The sequence below is a fragment of the Suricata suricatta genome, chromosome 13 (assembly GCF_006229205.1).
Source record: "Suricata suricatta isolate VVHF042 chromosome 13, meerkat_22Aug2017_6uvM2_HiC, whole genome shotgun sequence".
NCBI classification, from domain to species: domain Eukaryota; kingdom Metazoa; phylum Chordata; class Mammalia; order Carnivora; family Herpestidae; genus Suricata; species Suricata suricatta.
This window is the reverse complement of record NC_043712.1, coordinates 31,837,605-31,852,035: the sequence shown is the minus strand read 5'-3', so window position 1 is coordinate 31,852,035 and position 14,431 is coordinate 31,837,605. Positions and strand designations below refer to the sequence as shown.

At 52.7% G+C, this 14,431-nt stretch overlaps 1 protein-coding gene across 2 annotated transcripts in view; it reads left to right on the top strand.

Moving 5' to 3' along the window:
• The window catches only part of COL15A1 (collagen type XV alpha 1 chain), a 102,724-nt gene that overhangs the window by 47,815 nt on the left and 40,478 nt on the right, over nt 1-14,431 (top strand). For both annotated transcript variants that reach the window (XM_029920642.1, XM_029920641.1), the window contains exons 7-15: nt 925-1,034; nt 3,303-3,443; nt 4,589-4,741; nt 6,744-6,893; nt 7,379-7,519; nt 10,349-10,408; nt 11,861-11,953; nt 13,393-13,518; nt 14,091-14,153. In XM_029920642.1, coding sequence (XP_029776502.1) covers nt 925-1,034; nt 3,303-3,443; nt 4,589-4,741; nt 6,744-6,893; nt 7,379-7,519; nt 10,349-10,408; nt 11,861-11,953; nt 13,393-13,518; nt 14,091-14,153 — 1,037 coding nt within the window. The remainder of the gene's footprint in view (nt 1-924; nt 1,035-3,302; nt 3,444-4,588; nt 4,742-6,743; nt 6,894-7,378; nt 7,520-10,348; nt 10,409-11,860; nt 11,954-13,392; nt 13,519-14,090; nt 14,154-14,431) is intronic.

Sequence of the window (14,431 nt, the reverse complement as noted above, 5' to 3'; positions counted from 1 at the left end):
GGACCCTGCTCCTCCTCAGCAAAGTGTGGTTAATAATCACATGATGCTAACGTGCGGCTCAGAGCAGCACAGATGGGGAGGAGACTGAAAACGTGAGATCCCTGTCCTGGCTGTGTCCCCGCAGCTGTCAGGTGGTGGGAAGGTCCTTGTAGGACACAGACTAGCGGGAGGATTGAATGAGGCACTGCCTGGGACATGCTTAGCCTGGGGCCCAGCCCATCACAGGCAAGTATTCATATTAGTATAGTTTGTTTTTCTTTGCTTGAGGACTCCATTTGTTTTTTAGTTTCCTTTCCTGTCCTCCGGCGGAAACCAAGTTAGCCAACTTTGTGTGGCCATAGCTGTGCACACACACACACACACACACACATACACACACACCTACATATTACATATGTTATTTAACAAGATGGTGACTATATGTATATATATATATGATAATAAAACAAGTAAACTCATATAGTTTTTTCCCCTTTACCCATACAGAACCACACTGACTGTGAACATTTATTTATCAGTTGCTAACTCTATTGCTAACTAGATGGAGGGGCTGTCCTCAATGCTCCTTTTGCATTCATGTAGTTAATCCTTATACGCACGTAATCTTCAAAACAACCTTGTGAAATAGGAATTGTTATTCTCATTTATGGATGAGGATCCTGAGGCCCAGGTGAAATGACTTGCCACAGGTCACGTTCCTAGGAAGTGGTAAAATGGGGGTCCCGCTCTGCAGCTGGTGCCAGAGCCCACGATCACAGCACAGCTTAAAATCGGCCTTCCACATCTGTTTTCCTGCAGCCTGTTTTTTCTTCCTCTTAATCCTGTATTATGGACATCTTTTCAAGTCAATAGGTAAAGAGATACTTCATTTTCTTCCAAGATTGCAAAATGCAGTTATTAATTACAGAATTCCTGCTTCCTTAGGGTCTGGTGAGGTCCTGAACGACACACTGGAGGGAGTTCATACTGTGGACGGTGCCCCTGTTACAGATGTGGGCTCAGGGGATGGGGCCCTCGTCCATGTCACTGAAGAGGTAAGTGGGTCATGAATTTCACTTGCTAAGTCAGTAGTAAATTTGTTGCTTGTTTCAGACTTGATGATGACTTGTATTGGGCGCCATTAAGAATGAAGAGGGTTTTCGTTGAACGTCATGGAGACTGTGTCCCTCCTGCTGGTACAGAGGAGGGCAGACTCAGGGCCCCAGAGGCTCGCCAGGGACTCACCAGGACAGGGAGAGAAGCAGCAGCGCACGCCGGTCCTCACGACTGCACCTCGATGGGTGCCGGGTCTTCCCCAGCGTAGCCGCCTCCCTCCTGCTCGTTTCTGAAGATAAACAGCCTTTGAGCCCCTTTAAGACAGAATCAGATTGACTGCACATGTGTCCCCTCCATTGTTGTGTGATTGGCTTTTAATGCGCAAAGCCAGTTTTTTAAAAAGCTAGACACAGTAAGGTGCGAAATTAAAGCAAATGTGTTTCTCTCACAACCGGCTCTGCTAGAAACTCACGGGGTCAGCTCATTGTTTCTGTCATCTTGGGATGAAACTCAGACACTTCTCATGCTCTCTCAGTCACTATCTGAGAATAACCTATTGTCACAGCTGTTGCCAAAGTTCAGTCCAGCAAAATATCTAAATTCAGTTTTTTTGTCTCCCAAATCCCAGAGAACATGTATCCAGCTCACCAATTGATTTGTAGTGAGGAGAAGGGAGAGGAAAGTCCCAGCACACTGGCGATTCTCTCCAAAGGAATTTTTTACCTTTTCCTGCATAGCCCAGAGGCAGGTGGCAGGCCTACCCTGATGGAGCCAACTGCTTTTCCTTGTCTCCTGGTGTGTCCCACACAAGCGGTCTGCTCGCTTCTTCTAGCCTGTGGAAGTCTACTTAGCTGTGCAATGGATTAATTTTTTTAAGTTTATTTATTTTGAAGGAGACTGTGTGTGTGAGTGAGAGAGGGGGAGAGAGAGAGGGGGGGGGGGAGAGAGAGCGAGAATCCCAAATAGGCTCCACACTGTCAGTGCAGAGTCTGATGTGGGGCTCAAATTCATGAACTGTGAGATCATGACCAGAGTCAAAATCAAGGACTGGACACCTACCCAACTCAGCCACCCAAGCACCCCAGGGAATTAATTGTTCATAATTGAACTTGATTGTAAAGTTCTTTGAGACTCCAGCTAAATTTGAAGCAAAGTCTCATTATGAAAATCTGTGACATAAAGGTACCTGGGTGGCTCAGTCAGTTGAACGTCTGATTTCGGCTCAGGTCATGATCTCACATCCCGTGACGGGCTCTGTGCTGACAGCTAAGAGTTTGGAGCCTGCTTCAGATTCTGTATCTCCCTCTCTCTCTGCCTCTTCCTTGCTCACGCTCTCTCTCTCTCTCTCTCTCTCTCTCTTTTTCAAAAATAAATAAACATTAAAAAAATTTAAAAAAAAAAGAAAATCTGTGACATCATCTCTCTTTTTGGGGGAGGACAGTAATTCTGCAGAAATTCATGCTGTAGGAAAAAAGGGTTCTGTGATCAAATATGTTTGGGAAATACTCTATTATGTATATAGCGTATTTTACAGATTATAAGTCTTGCAGCAAGGAAATCTAACTTTGATCAGCTTAGTGTTTTTAGTGTCTAAAAGAACTACTTTTTGCAAAACAAAACAAAATAAAACAGAACAACCCATGCCCCCCCAAATTAAAAAAACAAACAAACCCTTGGAAACTGAGATAAAACCTAGTTTGATGACACCAGCAGCCAAAACTGCTGTGTCCATTTTGTGCATCTGCTGTGTAACCTCTGGAGAAGGTTATGCATTTCCCAGGGAAACTGAGTCACGGGAGGTGAAGCATGGGGTTCAGTCTAGAGAAGGCTAGGGAGGACAGAGCTTCTGCCCACACATCTCTGAAGCATTGTCAGGGGCAAAGACATTCACTTGTTCTCATAGCTTCTGGATGGGCACATAGGGGAGGTCACAGGGAGGCAGATGCGTCCAGATAAAAGTGTCTAGAGCTGAAGCAGGCTGGCTCAGGAGACAGGGATCGCTGGTCACTGGCATGTGCAAACAGACACTGAGAATCAGCCGGGGGATACAGCTGCTTTGCAGTCTCTCTGTCCCTGGGATTCCGGGATTCTCGGACTGTCATGGGGCTGGAGTGAAGTCAGAGTTAAAAAGTGCTTTGAGAGGAAGAAGCTAGAGAAAGGCAAGCTGATAGAGAGAGGGATGTCGGCAGTTTGTTCTCTCCAGCTGTAGGCATGTGGGTCCAGCCATGGACCCAGCGATGTGGTCCCTCACGATGCTTTTGTTTCAGAGTATGCTCATTGAAGAAAGTCCGGCAGCCACAGCAGCAGCCGGCGAGGCGGAGGTGCCCACCAGCACCACTGGGGAAGCAGAGGCCAGCAGTGCACCTACCGGGGGGCCAGCCCTCTCCTTGTCCACTGATGACACTCTAGTAAGTATCTCAGGGTACATTCTCCACCTCCCCTGTTTCTGAGGGATGATCACTGGGTTTCTCTACCAGTCTGCCACAGGCTGAGTGACAGCCCTGCAGGATCAGATCTGAATAGACACAGCTTTGTAGGTTGAGGCGTCTGTTGGCTTATTTGGCAGATGTTTGTGGAGTGATGTGTTGTGCTGTGCACAGGTGAATAGGATAGGGCAGTTCTTGGGAGCAGAGTGGGAAGAGGTGCAATAGGAGAAGCACCAAAACGGGGGCCCAGAGCCCAGATTTGGGATCCTGGAAGCCTTCCTTGAGGAAGGATGCCGAAGGAAAGACTATGGGGACACCTGGAAGGAGCCTGGCAGATGGGAGTGAGACAGGTGTTCCAGGAGGAAGGCCAGCAGGAACAGAGGCCTGGGGGCATCAGCACAAACATGCAATGAGGGTCCTGTGTGAGCAGGGGGAGGCAGAGAATGTGGCTGGAGAGGCCTCTGAGACACTGAGAGCCACAAGGAGGAGCTGGAGCGTGTTTAGAAGTGGGAATCACTGAAGGGCTAGTGGTCTTGTCTGAATAGGATTTAGAAAGTGAAGAAAGGGTGGGAGAAGCAAGCCTGGAGGCTGTGTCGCAGTCTGGGCAAGGGGCCAGGATTGGAGTTTGCATCACGGTCCAGACAGGGGGCTGGAATCGGAGGCCATGTCACAGTCCAGGCAAGGGACCAGGATTGGAGTTTGCATCACGGTCCAGGCAGGGGGCTGGGATCAGAGGCCATGTCACAGTCCAGGCAAGGGGCCGGGATTGGAGGAAGTGGGCCAACCCACTTCCTTGAGAAGGAAAGCTGGGTCTTGCTCCAGTACCACAACTCTGGCATCGGCAAAGGTCCCTCTCCAAGAAGGAACGGAGGGAGGATGGCAGAGACTGTGGTGGGTGGCTGTGGTGGGGAGGGGTTGGGAGAGCCGGAGGGGGCGGGGCCTGCTGTCCAGCGACTCGTGCCTTGAGTGGTGTGTGAGGCGCGGGTTTCTGCATGGGTGCCACATTCGAGGCAGCAGGGTGAGATGAGGTCTCGGGTATGCAGATGCTCTGAAGCTGAGGAAGTGACAGGGTACACACTGACCATACTAGATTACCGCCAGGCCCCTCATGATGTCTTTCCGCTCAGGGTGCAGATACTGAAGAGGGCTCAGCAGCCACAGCAGCTGAGGAGGCCGAGGTGCCCGTCAGCACGGCCGGGGAAGTGGAGGCCGGCAGCATGCCTACGGGGGCGGCGACCCTCTCCATGTCCATGCAGGACCTGGAGGAAGGGGTGACACTGGTAAGGAGTGCAAAGTGCTGCAAGGTTGAGGTTGTGACTGGGAGCAGATGTCGGCCTTCATGCTGTTCCTTGCACCCAAAGGAGCCTGGACAGGGCACTGCTCTGAATGGGAGTGGGCCGAGGCCTGGGTTCTCATGCGGCGGAGACCTGCTGGCTTGGGGACCATGCACCCTGGCAGCCCCAGCAGGGCGGTGGGGAGCAAGGCTGGAGGAGGTGGAGAGCCAGCGGCGGTGGGTGGGGGTGGGGGGACTCCCAGGGGCCCGCTACCCACCGCCTCCACCAGCACGGGGCAGGAGCCGGGGCGTGGGTGGAAGAGGTGATGGCTGCACAGCCACGGCCTATTTCTGGGCATAGATGCAGGCTATGAGAGGGTAGAGGAAGCTCAGGGTCCAGAGGCGAGGTCAAGCCTTCTCCACCCTCTCCTTAGGGAGCATGAACACAGGGTTCCCAGCTCGTGAAAGTGGGGTACAGACATTCCAGGGTACTTGGCAGGTCTGTCCCTGTAATGTGATCATGGTGGCTGTCCTTCAGGTTCTCCAGACTCAGCAGACTCCAACCTGGACTCCTTGCATCTGCTCCTCCTGTGGTCCCACCTCAAATGATTGGGACCCTCATCCCCTAGTTACCCAATCCAGAATTCTCTTCCCGCTTCCTTATTCCTCATATCCTGTCAAGCATCAAATCTTGTTTTTCTACCTAAACCTGTTGGGACCCACCTCCTTCCCCCCCCCCCCCCCCCCCCCCCCCCCCCCCCCCCCCCCCCCCCGCCTTTCCCCATGCCGGCCTGTAGACTGAGACAGCATGTCCCCCATCCAGGCAATGGCTGAGGCCCCTGCCTCCCCTCCATCCTCTCCGGTGACTCCTCCTGCGGGGGGCAGTCCTGTGCATGGAGCTTTCCGTCACCCTCACTCCAGACGCCGCTCCCTACCCAGCCACAAGGCCTTGGGGGTAGGGCTTGACCAGCCTTGGTGACCACATCTTGGGCCACTGTCTCCCTGGCTCTTGGGGCCCCCACCTCACTGACCTTCTTTCAGTTTTCTTAAATGTGTCTCTTTCCTTAGAATCCTCCTATACCCTGCCCTCTCTCCCTAGAATTTCCCCGCCTTGGCCCTGCCTTTATCCTGCCTTATCCTTCAGATTTCAGCTCAAACACCACCTTATCATGGAAGGACCATCCTAGACTGTGAAGTCTCCTCATCGGACACATTCATGGCATCCAACCTCTCTTTAGAAGTCCTCATCATAAATTTAATTAATAATAATCTTTGTAAATATTTCTGGCTCCCTCCAACCATAAGTCTGTGAGGACAGAGATTATAGATTGTATATCTATCTGGTTCATTGATCTGTCTTTATCCCTGCACATAAATGGTGGGTACTCAGTGGATATTTGCTGCATGAATGGAGGGTTGTCTGGCCATTGCATATCAACAACATTGGCCTTTGAGGTCATTCCATATGTTTGCTCCCAGCCTTTCACCTTTGGTCGATGAGGGAAACAGTGGACCTGACCAGTGATAGCGCTTCCCAGCCCCTTGCCAGTTACACGGACTATTTTCATTAACAAAGTGGCTGCCACCACCTTCTTTCTCCTCTTCCCCCTACTCCTTCTTTCTTCTTCTCTTTCCCCTCTTGTCTTTTGCCCCTCATTCCTCATCCTTCCCCTCTGTTTCCTTCCTCCCCACACTTCTTGAAAAGCAAAGCACTTGTCATGGGGTAAGAGGACGGGGGGGGCGAGTCTTGACTCCATAGACACCACCAGCACTGCCTCGGAGCTGAAGCTGTGCAGGCCAAGGCCAAGCGCTCGACAGACGTGTGCTGAGGGGAGTCTGGGAGGTGGACAGACTGGCCTGAGAGGCGTGCTCCAGCCTGGGGTTCAGCTACGGCCGTGCTATCCGTCTGTCTGTCTATCTGGTGGCCGCGGCTTCCTCCCTGCACTCACACACCCACTGACCCAGGGGTATAGAAACGGTGGCCAATTCTCATGCCAATTTCCTGTCAGGGTCCAGTTGGTGAAGAAACATTAATGACAGCAGCAGCTGCAGCAGAAGCCCCTCCGGGCACTTCTGAGGAAGAGGAGGCTCTCAGTGTCCCCACAGATGGCCTGGCTCCCCTCACACCCACAGCAGCCCCTGAGCAAGCGGTCGCTTCCGTAAGTGTCTCCTGGCATCTTGTCTGGCTCCCAGTGGGGAGAGGGGTCGGCGTCACGAGACAGAACAGTGACTGGCCCTCCCCAGAGGCAATGCAGCACTCAGCTTGGTGAGAACACGTATCTGGGTAGGCGCCCTTGGAAGGGGGCGGGGTGCCGTGGAAGAGGCATGACAGAGCGGGTCAGGGAGTCAGGGTCCCGACCCTGCTACCTCCTAGCTTCGTCCAAGAATTGTCTCAGCCAGAATGGGTGGCTGGGGGCAGGGGGGAAGGAGTGCCCCATCGCCAGAGGAGATGCCTATGTTGGAGGGGATCCTGAGTCTGAGTCTGTGCTGTTGCGAATGCGTGTGGGGTAATGACGGCCGAAGGTAAAGAAGTGTGAAATTGGACCAGCACCATAAGGACAGGCACTCAGACTCTCCAGCAGCCATGCACACGTTGGGTCCCGGGGAAAGTGAGATGATTCCTCTCCTTGGTTTTGCTTTCCAGGGTCCTGGTGAGGAAGACCTAGCAGCCACCACCACGGAGGAGCCCCTTACCGTGGCTGTGGCAGAAGAGCTGGACAGCACCCTCCCTGAGGGGCCCCCACTGCCCATGCCCACGGTGGCTTCCGAAAGAGCGGTGACTCTGGTACGTGGCGTTAGAGGCACAGAGTTTTGGCGTGGTCGTTCTTACAGAGGAGAGAAGGAAAGTCCTGGGAGGGAGACCCGCCCCTGGCTTGCTCAGAGTGGGTTTCAGTTTGGTTCCTAAAGTTTCAAATTTGGGCATTTGAGGGGCATCTATCCTGGGAACCCACAGGAAGCTGCAGTTTACGGAAAAAGCAAGAGATAAAAATCTAGGGCACCTGGCTTCATGTCCCAAATTGTCCTTGAATTCAAATGAGAACTTCATAACTGGCAGAGCTGCCCAAAGAAAGAGGCAAAGACCCCATTTCCAGTGCCACGAGAATCCCATCCTGGACGTGGGGAAGCCTGTAAGGCTTGGTGGGGACTTGGAGGTATGTGTGGGTGACACGTGAGTTTCTATAATTCTACCATACCTGTGTGGCCTCCTGCAAACCCTTTCTTTCCTTTGGGCCTCATTTCCCCAGCTCTACAGGAGGGTGGCCATGAGGTCATGTCAGCGAATGTTTGGAAAGCTCTGTACACACGCATGGGGCTGTCACCACTTAAGGGCTATAACTTCGTGTTTTAAAACTAGAAAACCTAGCACTGGTTGTCAGCATGGTGGGTGTGAATCAGAATGAAATGGCTCTTCAGAGGGCACAATGTTTTTTTAATGTTTGTTTATTTTTGAGAGAGAGAGGGAGACAACATGTGAGCAGGGGAGGGCCAGAGAGAGGGAGACACAGGCACAGACAGAGCATGACACAGAGCTCAAACCTGTGAACTTCAAGATCATGACCTGAGCTGAAGTTGAATGCTTAACCGACTGAGCCCCCCAAGTGCCCCTAGATGTCACTGTTTTTAAGTGTGAGGGTCACACTGCTCCCGAGAGATGAGTAGGGGTGAAAAACTTGGTGTCTGGACTTTCTACTTTTGGGTTTTGCACTGTCCACCACCACCTGTTTTCAGACATGAGGGAGAAGTTGGTCAGCAAGGTCCATGTGGTCTAAATGAGGTCACTCCATTTCTAAGGTCTTCCCACTAGTCATTTGGCAAATACTTATCAGGAGCCTAGTGTCTTCTGGGTGTCAGGGACACAGCAGAGACTAGAAGCCCACAGCTCTGTCTTCATGGGGCCCGCTGCAAGGCCGCCAGCCATCCTCAGCTCGCTAACAACTCACTCATCAGAGCTAAGCTGCTCCATGTTCCAAATGCATGTGCCAGGTTTTAACTACATCTTCTTGTTTTAGGATCAGAGAGCACATGTGGGAATGGAAGGGCAGGTAGGCCCCAAAAGAGAAAAGGCTGGTGCTGTGACCATACAAGAGACCACCTTGGCTCTGGTCATGTGCCCTTGAGCACGATATTTGGGGTTAATTTACTCAATTTTGATCAAGGAGATAGCAGGAGTACCAAGAGGACTGAGCCCCAAAGAGACCAAATAGAGAGTGGAAGAGCCACAAGAACATTGTGGGGCTCAGTTCTTGCCAGATCTTACTGACAAGTGACCTTGACCTCTGCAGGTGTTAGTTTCCCCTCTGTAATCAGAGGGAGTTCCAATTCTGGTGTTCGGTGGCTAGACTCCAGGCTGTGTTCCTGATTTTCTTCCTGGGAAAGCTTTGGGCACACGGGAGCCTCAGAGACCTGGGTGTGCATCTTAGTAGTTGTAGGATTTTAGGGGAGCCCTTTACCTCTTCTGTGCCCCAGGTTCTCCATCTGTAAAACGGGGGTGGCGACGGCTGCCCGACACGGGAGTCAGAATGAAATGAGGTGATGTTGGTAGGAAAGCTCTGTCTGGTGTCTGTCACCACAGCAAAGTAACCACCTCCTCCTTCTGAAGCAAGAGTGAAGTTTAACTATCACAGAGGGGCTATGCCCACAGCACCCAGAGACCCCACATCCTGGGGAGGTCCTGCTCAAGGCGCCTGTTCTTGTGACAGGCAGCAAGTGGGCTTTCTCTGGGGACTGTCTGTCTGCACGCTGGTCCTGGTCCTCTGCCCTCTGCACCTCCCCCAGGGCCCTGGTGCCTCATGAGGCTGCCCGTGGGGACCCAGGGGAGGGTGGCACCCTCACCTTGAACTGGCCTCCTCAGTGGATTTCAGACCCCAGCAGTGATCTGGGGAGCAGTGAGGGGGTCAGAAGAGGTCCTTACACCACATAGGTTTTGTGCAGATCTACTGTTCATGGTTCCATTCTTTCTAGGGGCTTGGGCCATTCTGACACCTTTTGTTGTCAGTGTGGCCATTTCTCTGGACACTTTCTGAAAACTAAGCACTCGCTGCGATGCTGCCTTCTCTCGTTTCCCTTCTTCTCCTTTCCAAATGGCTGTCCTTGGCACTCTGGAAGCCTGTCCTGAGCCCCAGCCAAGGGCTAGGCATTGGGGCCTGGAGGCGATTCAGGCACCATGCCTGCCCTCCGGGAGCCCGTGGTCCCAGGGAGGCAGGCTTACAAGCAGTGAAGGCCCCAGGCAGGCTACAGGGCTGGTGGGAGGAACAGGGTGGCCAGGACCCACTTCAGAGGAGGCATGGGGGGCCTGGCCACCATGCTCTGGCAGGACCTGGCCTGGGGCTAGGCGGGGGATGGGGGGATGGTAGGTGATGAATGGGGAGGGTCCCTACTGCCTGGTTCCTTCCACCCTATCCATCGACCTTACACGTGTGGTGCAGAGAGAAAGGGGTCCTGAGGCCAGGGTGGGACAAGGCATGCCTTGGGCTGGCTCATGACAAACAAAGCTTTCTTCATCCCTGCGTAAGCCTCATCTCAAAGATAAGCAGTTTCTACAGAGAGGAGAAGGGGCAGTGGGGGGCGGGGGGCAATGCCCCCCGCGCTCCACTGACCATCTTGTTCTCTTTAGGAGGAAGCTGGTGTGGGGCTTCCTGGCCGCCTGGAACCTGTCAGGCCTACTGGAGCCACGGTGAGATGCCCTGGCCAGGTTCCCCACATGCATGGGGCTGTGGGTGCTGACAAATAGTCACAGGCGAATGATTCTACCTTTCTTTCTTTAAAAAATTTTTAATGTTTATTTATTTGTGTGTGTGTGTGTGAGAGAGAGAGAGAGAGAGAGAGACAGAGAGACAGAGACAGAGAGAAAGTGCAAGAGAGGGAGGATCAGAGAGAGAGGGAGACACAGAATTCAAAGCAAACTCTAGGCTCTGATCTGTCAGCACAGAACCTGATGTAGGGCTTGAACCCAGGAACCGTGAGATCAAGACCTGAGCCAGAATTGGATGCTTAACCAACTGGACCACCAAGGCACCCCTAATGATTCTACCTTTTGATCCAAGATGCCTCCAGTGAGACCTCGGGGCTTTCCCCTCTGTTAGAATTCTCAGTGAGCTCAGGAGCAGAGTCTGTTTATGACCCATGTGAATCCTGCTCCCCGAAGGGCCCACAAGTCTCTCACTCACATCCAGAACAACTGGTCACCATGCCCCCAGACCCGCCCCTCCCTCAGGACACTCCTGTCTATGAGAGTGGCTCCCCATCTTGCTGGTCACCAAGACAGAAATCAGGAAACATCCTGCAGGGGTCCTCTGCCTCCCGCACCCCACCAGCCAGTGTACCAACCCTGAGTCTAGCTGTGCAGTGCCTCCTGGTCCCTCAGACGGTGGCAGCAGCCACCCTATCACTACCACTTCTCCTACCTGCATGCACACACCACTGCCACCCCTCTAAACCCAGCCTGGCTCCTCCCTGGAGCATCTTAGCACGTGTCCCCATGCACATTCCATGATTGAATTAAGCATCGCCTGGCTCCTGTCTTTGGCAATTAAGTACCAGAAAGGAGTTTTAGAAATTCCCTTTTGTTCTTTGGAGGAATTTGATGGCATTCAACAAGTATGCACTGAGTGCCTTCTTAGTACCAGATCTTATGCTCGATACTGGGCATCCAGGGGTATCTCAGGATTGGGCAGACCTTGGAGGGGTCCCAGTCTAGAGGGGCTGACAGACACCCACGCAACTGAGCTTCAAGTCAGGTGGTCCTACTCCAGAATGGAGACCTCAGCAGAGGTTGGTGGAGAACACAGAGTAGGGAGAGATGAATTCCACCTGGAAATGGGGTAGGTAGGAGGGCTTCATGGAGGAGGTGAGAACTGGGTCTTGAAGGATGAGTAAGAGTTTGAAAGGCAAGAAGGGAGGCTGAGAAGATGTGAAAGAACATCGTACATTTGAGGACCTGTTGGCTGTGCAGCAGAAGGTGGTGAGGGAGGAGGGAAGCAGTGGAGGGGATGTGGGAGAAAAGGCAGGGAGGAAAGTTGGCAGCAGCAGTTATAGGGCTACAGAATAAGGGAAGAGTTCTGGTGACGTGGCTGTCCTTAGGGAGTGGCAGGTGAAACCAAGTGGTGGGACTTTCTTCTTTCTGCAGGTGAGTGCTGAGGCCGAGGGCTCCGGCCTGGGCTGGGGCTCGGACATCGGCTCTGGCTCCGGTTACCTCGTGCGTAGTGAGGAGCTGTTAAGGGTAAGTGTGAGGATGGCACTCCCTGGCACTGGCACTGCCTTCTCAGGAGGATCACGCTTCCCCTCCACATTTGTATATGTTTGGCATTTTCCACTTTGATCAGATTTGTTTTAAGTGACTATGAGCCTTAGTTTATATTTAGGACCTCCACTTTCCTGTTTGCCCCCTTTCCTTGGCATCTGGGTTGATTTCACAGCAAGTATGCCCATGACCTTCACCTCTGCCTTGGTTCTGTCCCCATCCCCTTTACCAATGATACAGAACTGCTGGCCTCTTCTCTAGGTAGCATTTAGCACTTGGCTTCTAGACCCTTCTTGAAATCTTTCCTATCCTGAAGCAACCCCTACCACCAGTTCAGACCATTCCTTCTCCCTCTTTGCTCCTGTTCCCCCAGCCTCCAGCCCAAGGCAGGGTCCCCATGGTCCCTGGTTCCTGGGGAGCACCTCTCTTCTCCAGCTGCAGCTGGTGACTTTGTCCCGAGGCCCCAGCCTCGCCTCCAGCCCTTCCTCTGAGCCCCAGTGCTGAATTCCCACCTAGAAGACCCCACTCAGTTACCCCGCTGCCTCCTCATCAGGAGAGGGAAGGAAGGGCTCTGGACTCGCTGGATAAGTGGAATGGGAGCCACATGGGCCTCCAGGCTGGTGGGATCAGCCAACCCAGCCGGGGGCTAAAGAGATGAGTGCATTGCAGACTAGGACATAACCCTTTTACTAAGGGTTAACAACGGGCAGTTTTTGGCCACTCTGCCAGCTAATCAGAAAACTAAGTTAGCCCAAGCACCTCTGAAAATTCCAACTGATTGGATTTTTATTGAATATATACATATATCTAGGGTGAACACATGATATAATGGGCTCAGAAAGATCTGGGTTCAAATCCCAGCTCTTCTAATAATCAGCTGTGGGTGTGTGAGCTCAAACCAAGTCAAAGTATCCTGCTGAGCCTCAGTTTCCCCCATTGGCTAAGTGGGAACACCAGTCTCTACTTGCAGTGTTATTGTGAGGGACAGAGAGAATGGATGAAACATATATGTGCTGATATTCTGTATATGTTTATCCTTCTCCTGCTGTTTTTCTTTCTTCCTTTCTTTTTATGATGATTTATTATCAAGTTAGCTAACATACAGTGTATACAGTGTGCTCTTGGTTTTGGGGGTAGACTCCCATAATTCATCGCTTACATACAGCACCCAGTGCTCACCCCAACAAGTGCCTTCCTCAATGCCCATCACCCATTTCCCCCCTTTCCCACCCCCCTCCCCCCGAATCAGTTTGTTCTCTGTTTAAGAGTCTCTTATGGTTTGCCTCCCTCTGTGTGAAACTATTTTTTCCCCTTCCCTTCCCCCATGGTCTTCTGTTAAGTTTCTCAAGTTCCACATATGAGTGAAAACATGATATCTTTCTCCCCTGCTGTTTCTTAACAGAGTATCTGTTCTTTAGGGTCCCCCAGGCCCCCCAGGCCCACCGGGCTCACGTGGGATTCCAGGAAAACCAGGAACTGATGTGTTCATGGGACCCCCTGGATCGCCCGGAAAGGATGGGGCTGCTGGTGAACCTGGGCCCCCGGTAAGCCACTGGGGTCATGTCCCCGCTCTCTGTGGCCATGAGACTCCCTCTAGCCAAGGAGGAGTGTACAGACCTCAGACCCCAGCATGGAGACACAGGACACAGCGAGCAGCTAGCTCACATTTGTAAACAAAAGTCCTCCTCAGCTGAGTCGTTGCTAAAGCTCCTAAGCTGCAGAAGCCAAGAAACACACTGTCGTTTACACTGTTTTGCAGCTTTATTTTAGTGTAGGAAATGCAGACTCGTGTGGAATCTTGGAATTATAGGACATTGAAGTGCTGGGCCTGGAGCAGGAGGTCCTTTGAGACCCTCTAGTCTGACCTGGCCCCCTGTCCCCCCTCAGAAGGGAAAAATGCGGCCCATAGAATGAAGGACGCTCATCTCCAGGTGCATAGCCAGCAGCGGCCATGCGGGGCCAGGGACCAGCATTCCGCCCTGGACCAGCACAAGGTTCCTGGACCCACTGGCCTCACCCGCTCAGTCCTCCCAGCCATGGCCACCTTTTCCAGGAAGGGTTCGTGCTTGATTCTAATCAGAGATGTTGTGAGCTGATTGTCACTGATGTTCCCCAGGGCCCTGAGGGACAGCCTGGACCCGATGGAGCCTCCGGCCTTCCTGGAATGAAGGGGGAGAAGGTACGGGCAGAGTGGGGAGCTCCAACACATGGGGGCCGTCAGGCTCACACTGCCTCTCTCTGACCTCTGGGCCTGTCCTTGCCCCTTAGGCGAATGACCCTTTCTGATCCCCTCCTAATGCTGTCTCTGCTGGATGTCCCCATCCCACGGCTCCCGATGCCCAGACCTGAGCTCAGCATCTCCAGCTTCCGCAAACGGTGCTGCCATCCACCCAGTCACGAGGACTCAGAGGCAGAGGCACACCCTCCTTCCTCTCTCTTCCTGCCATGCCCACCTGT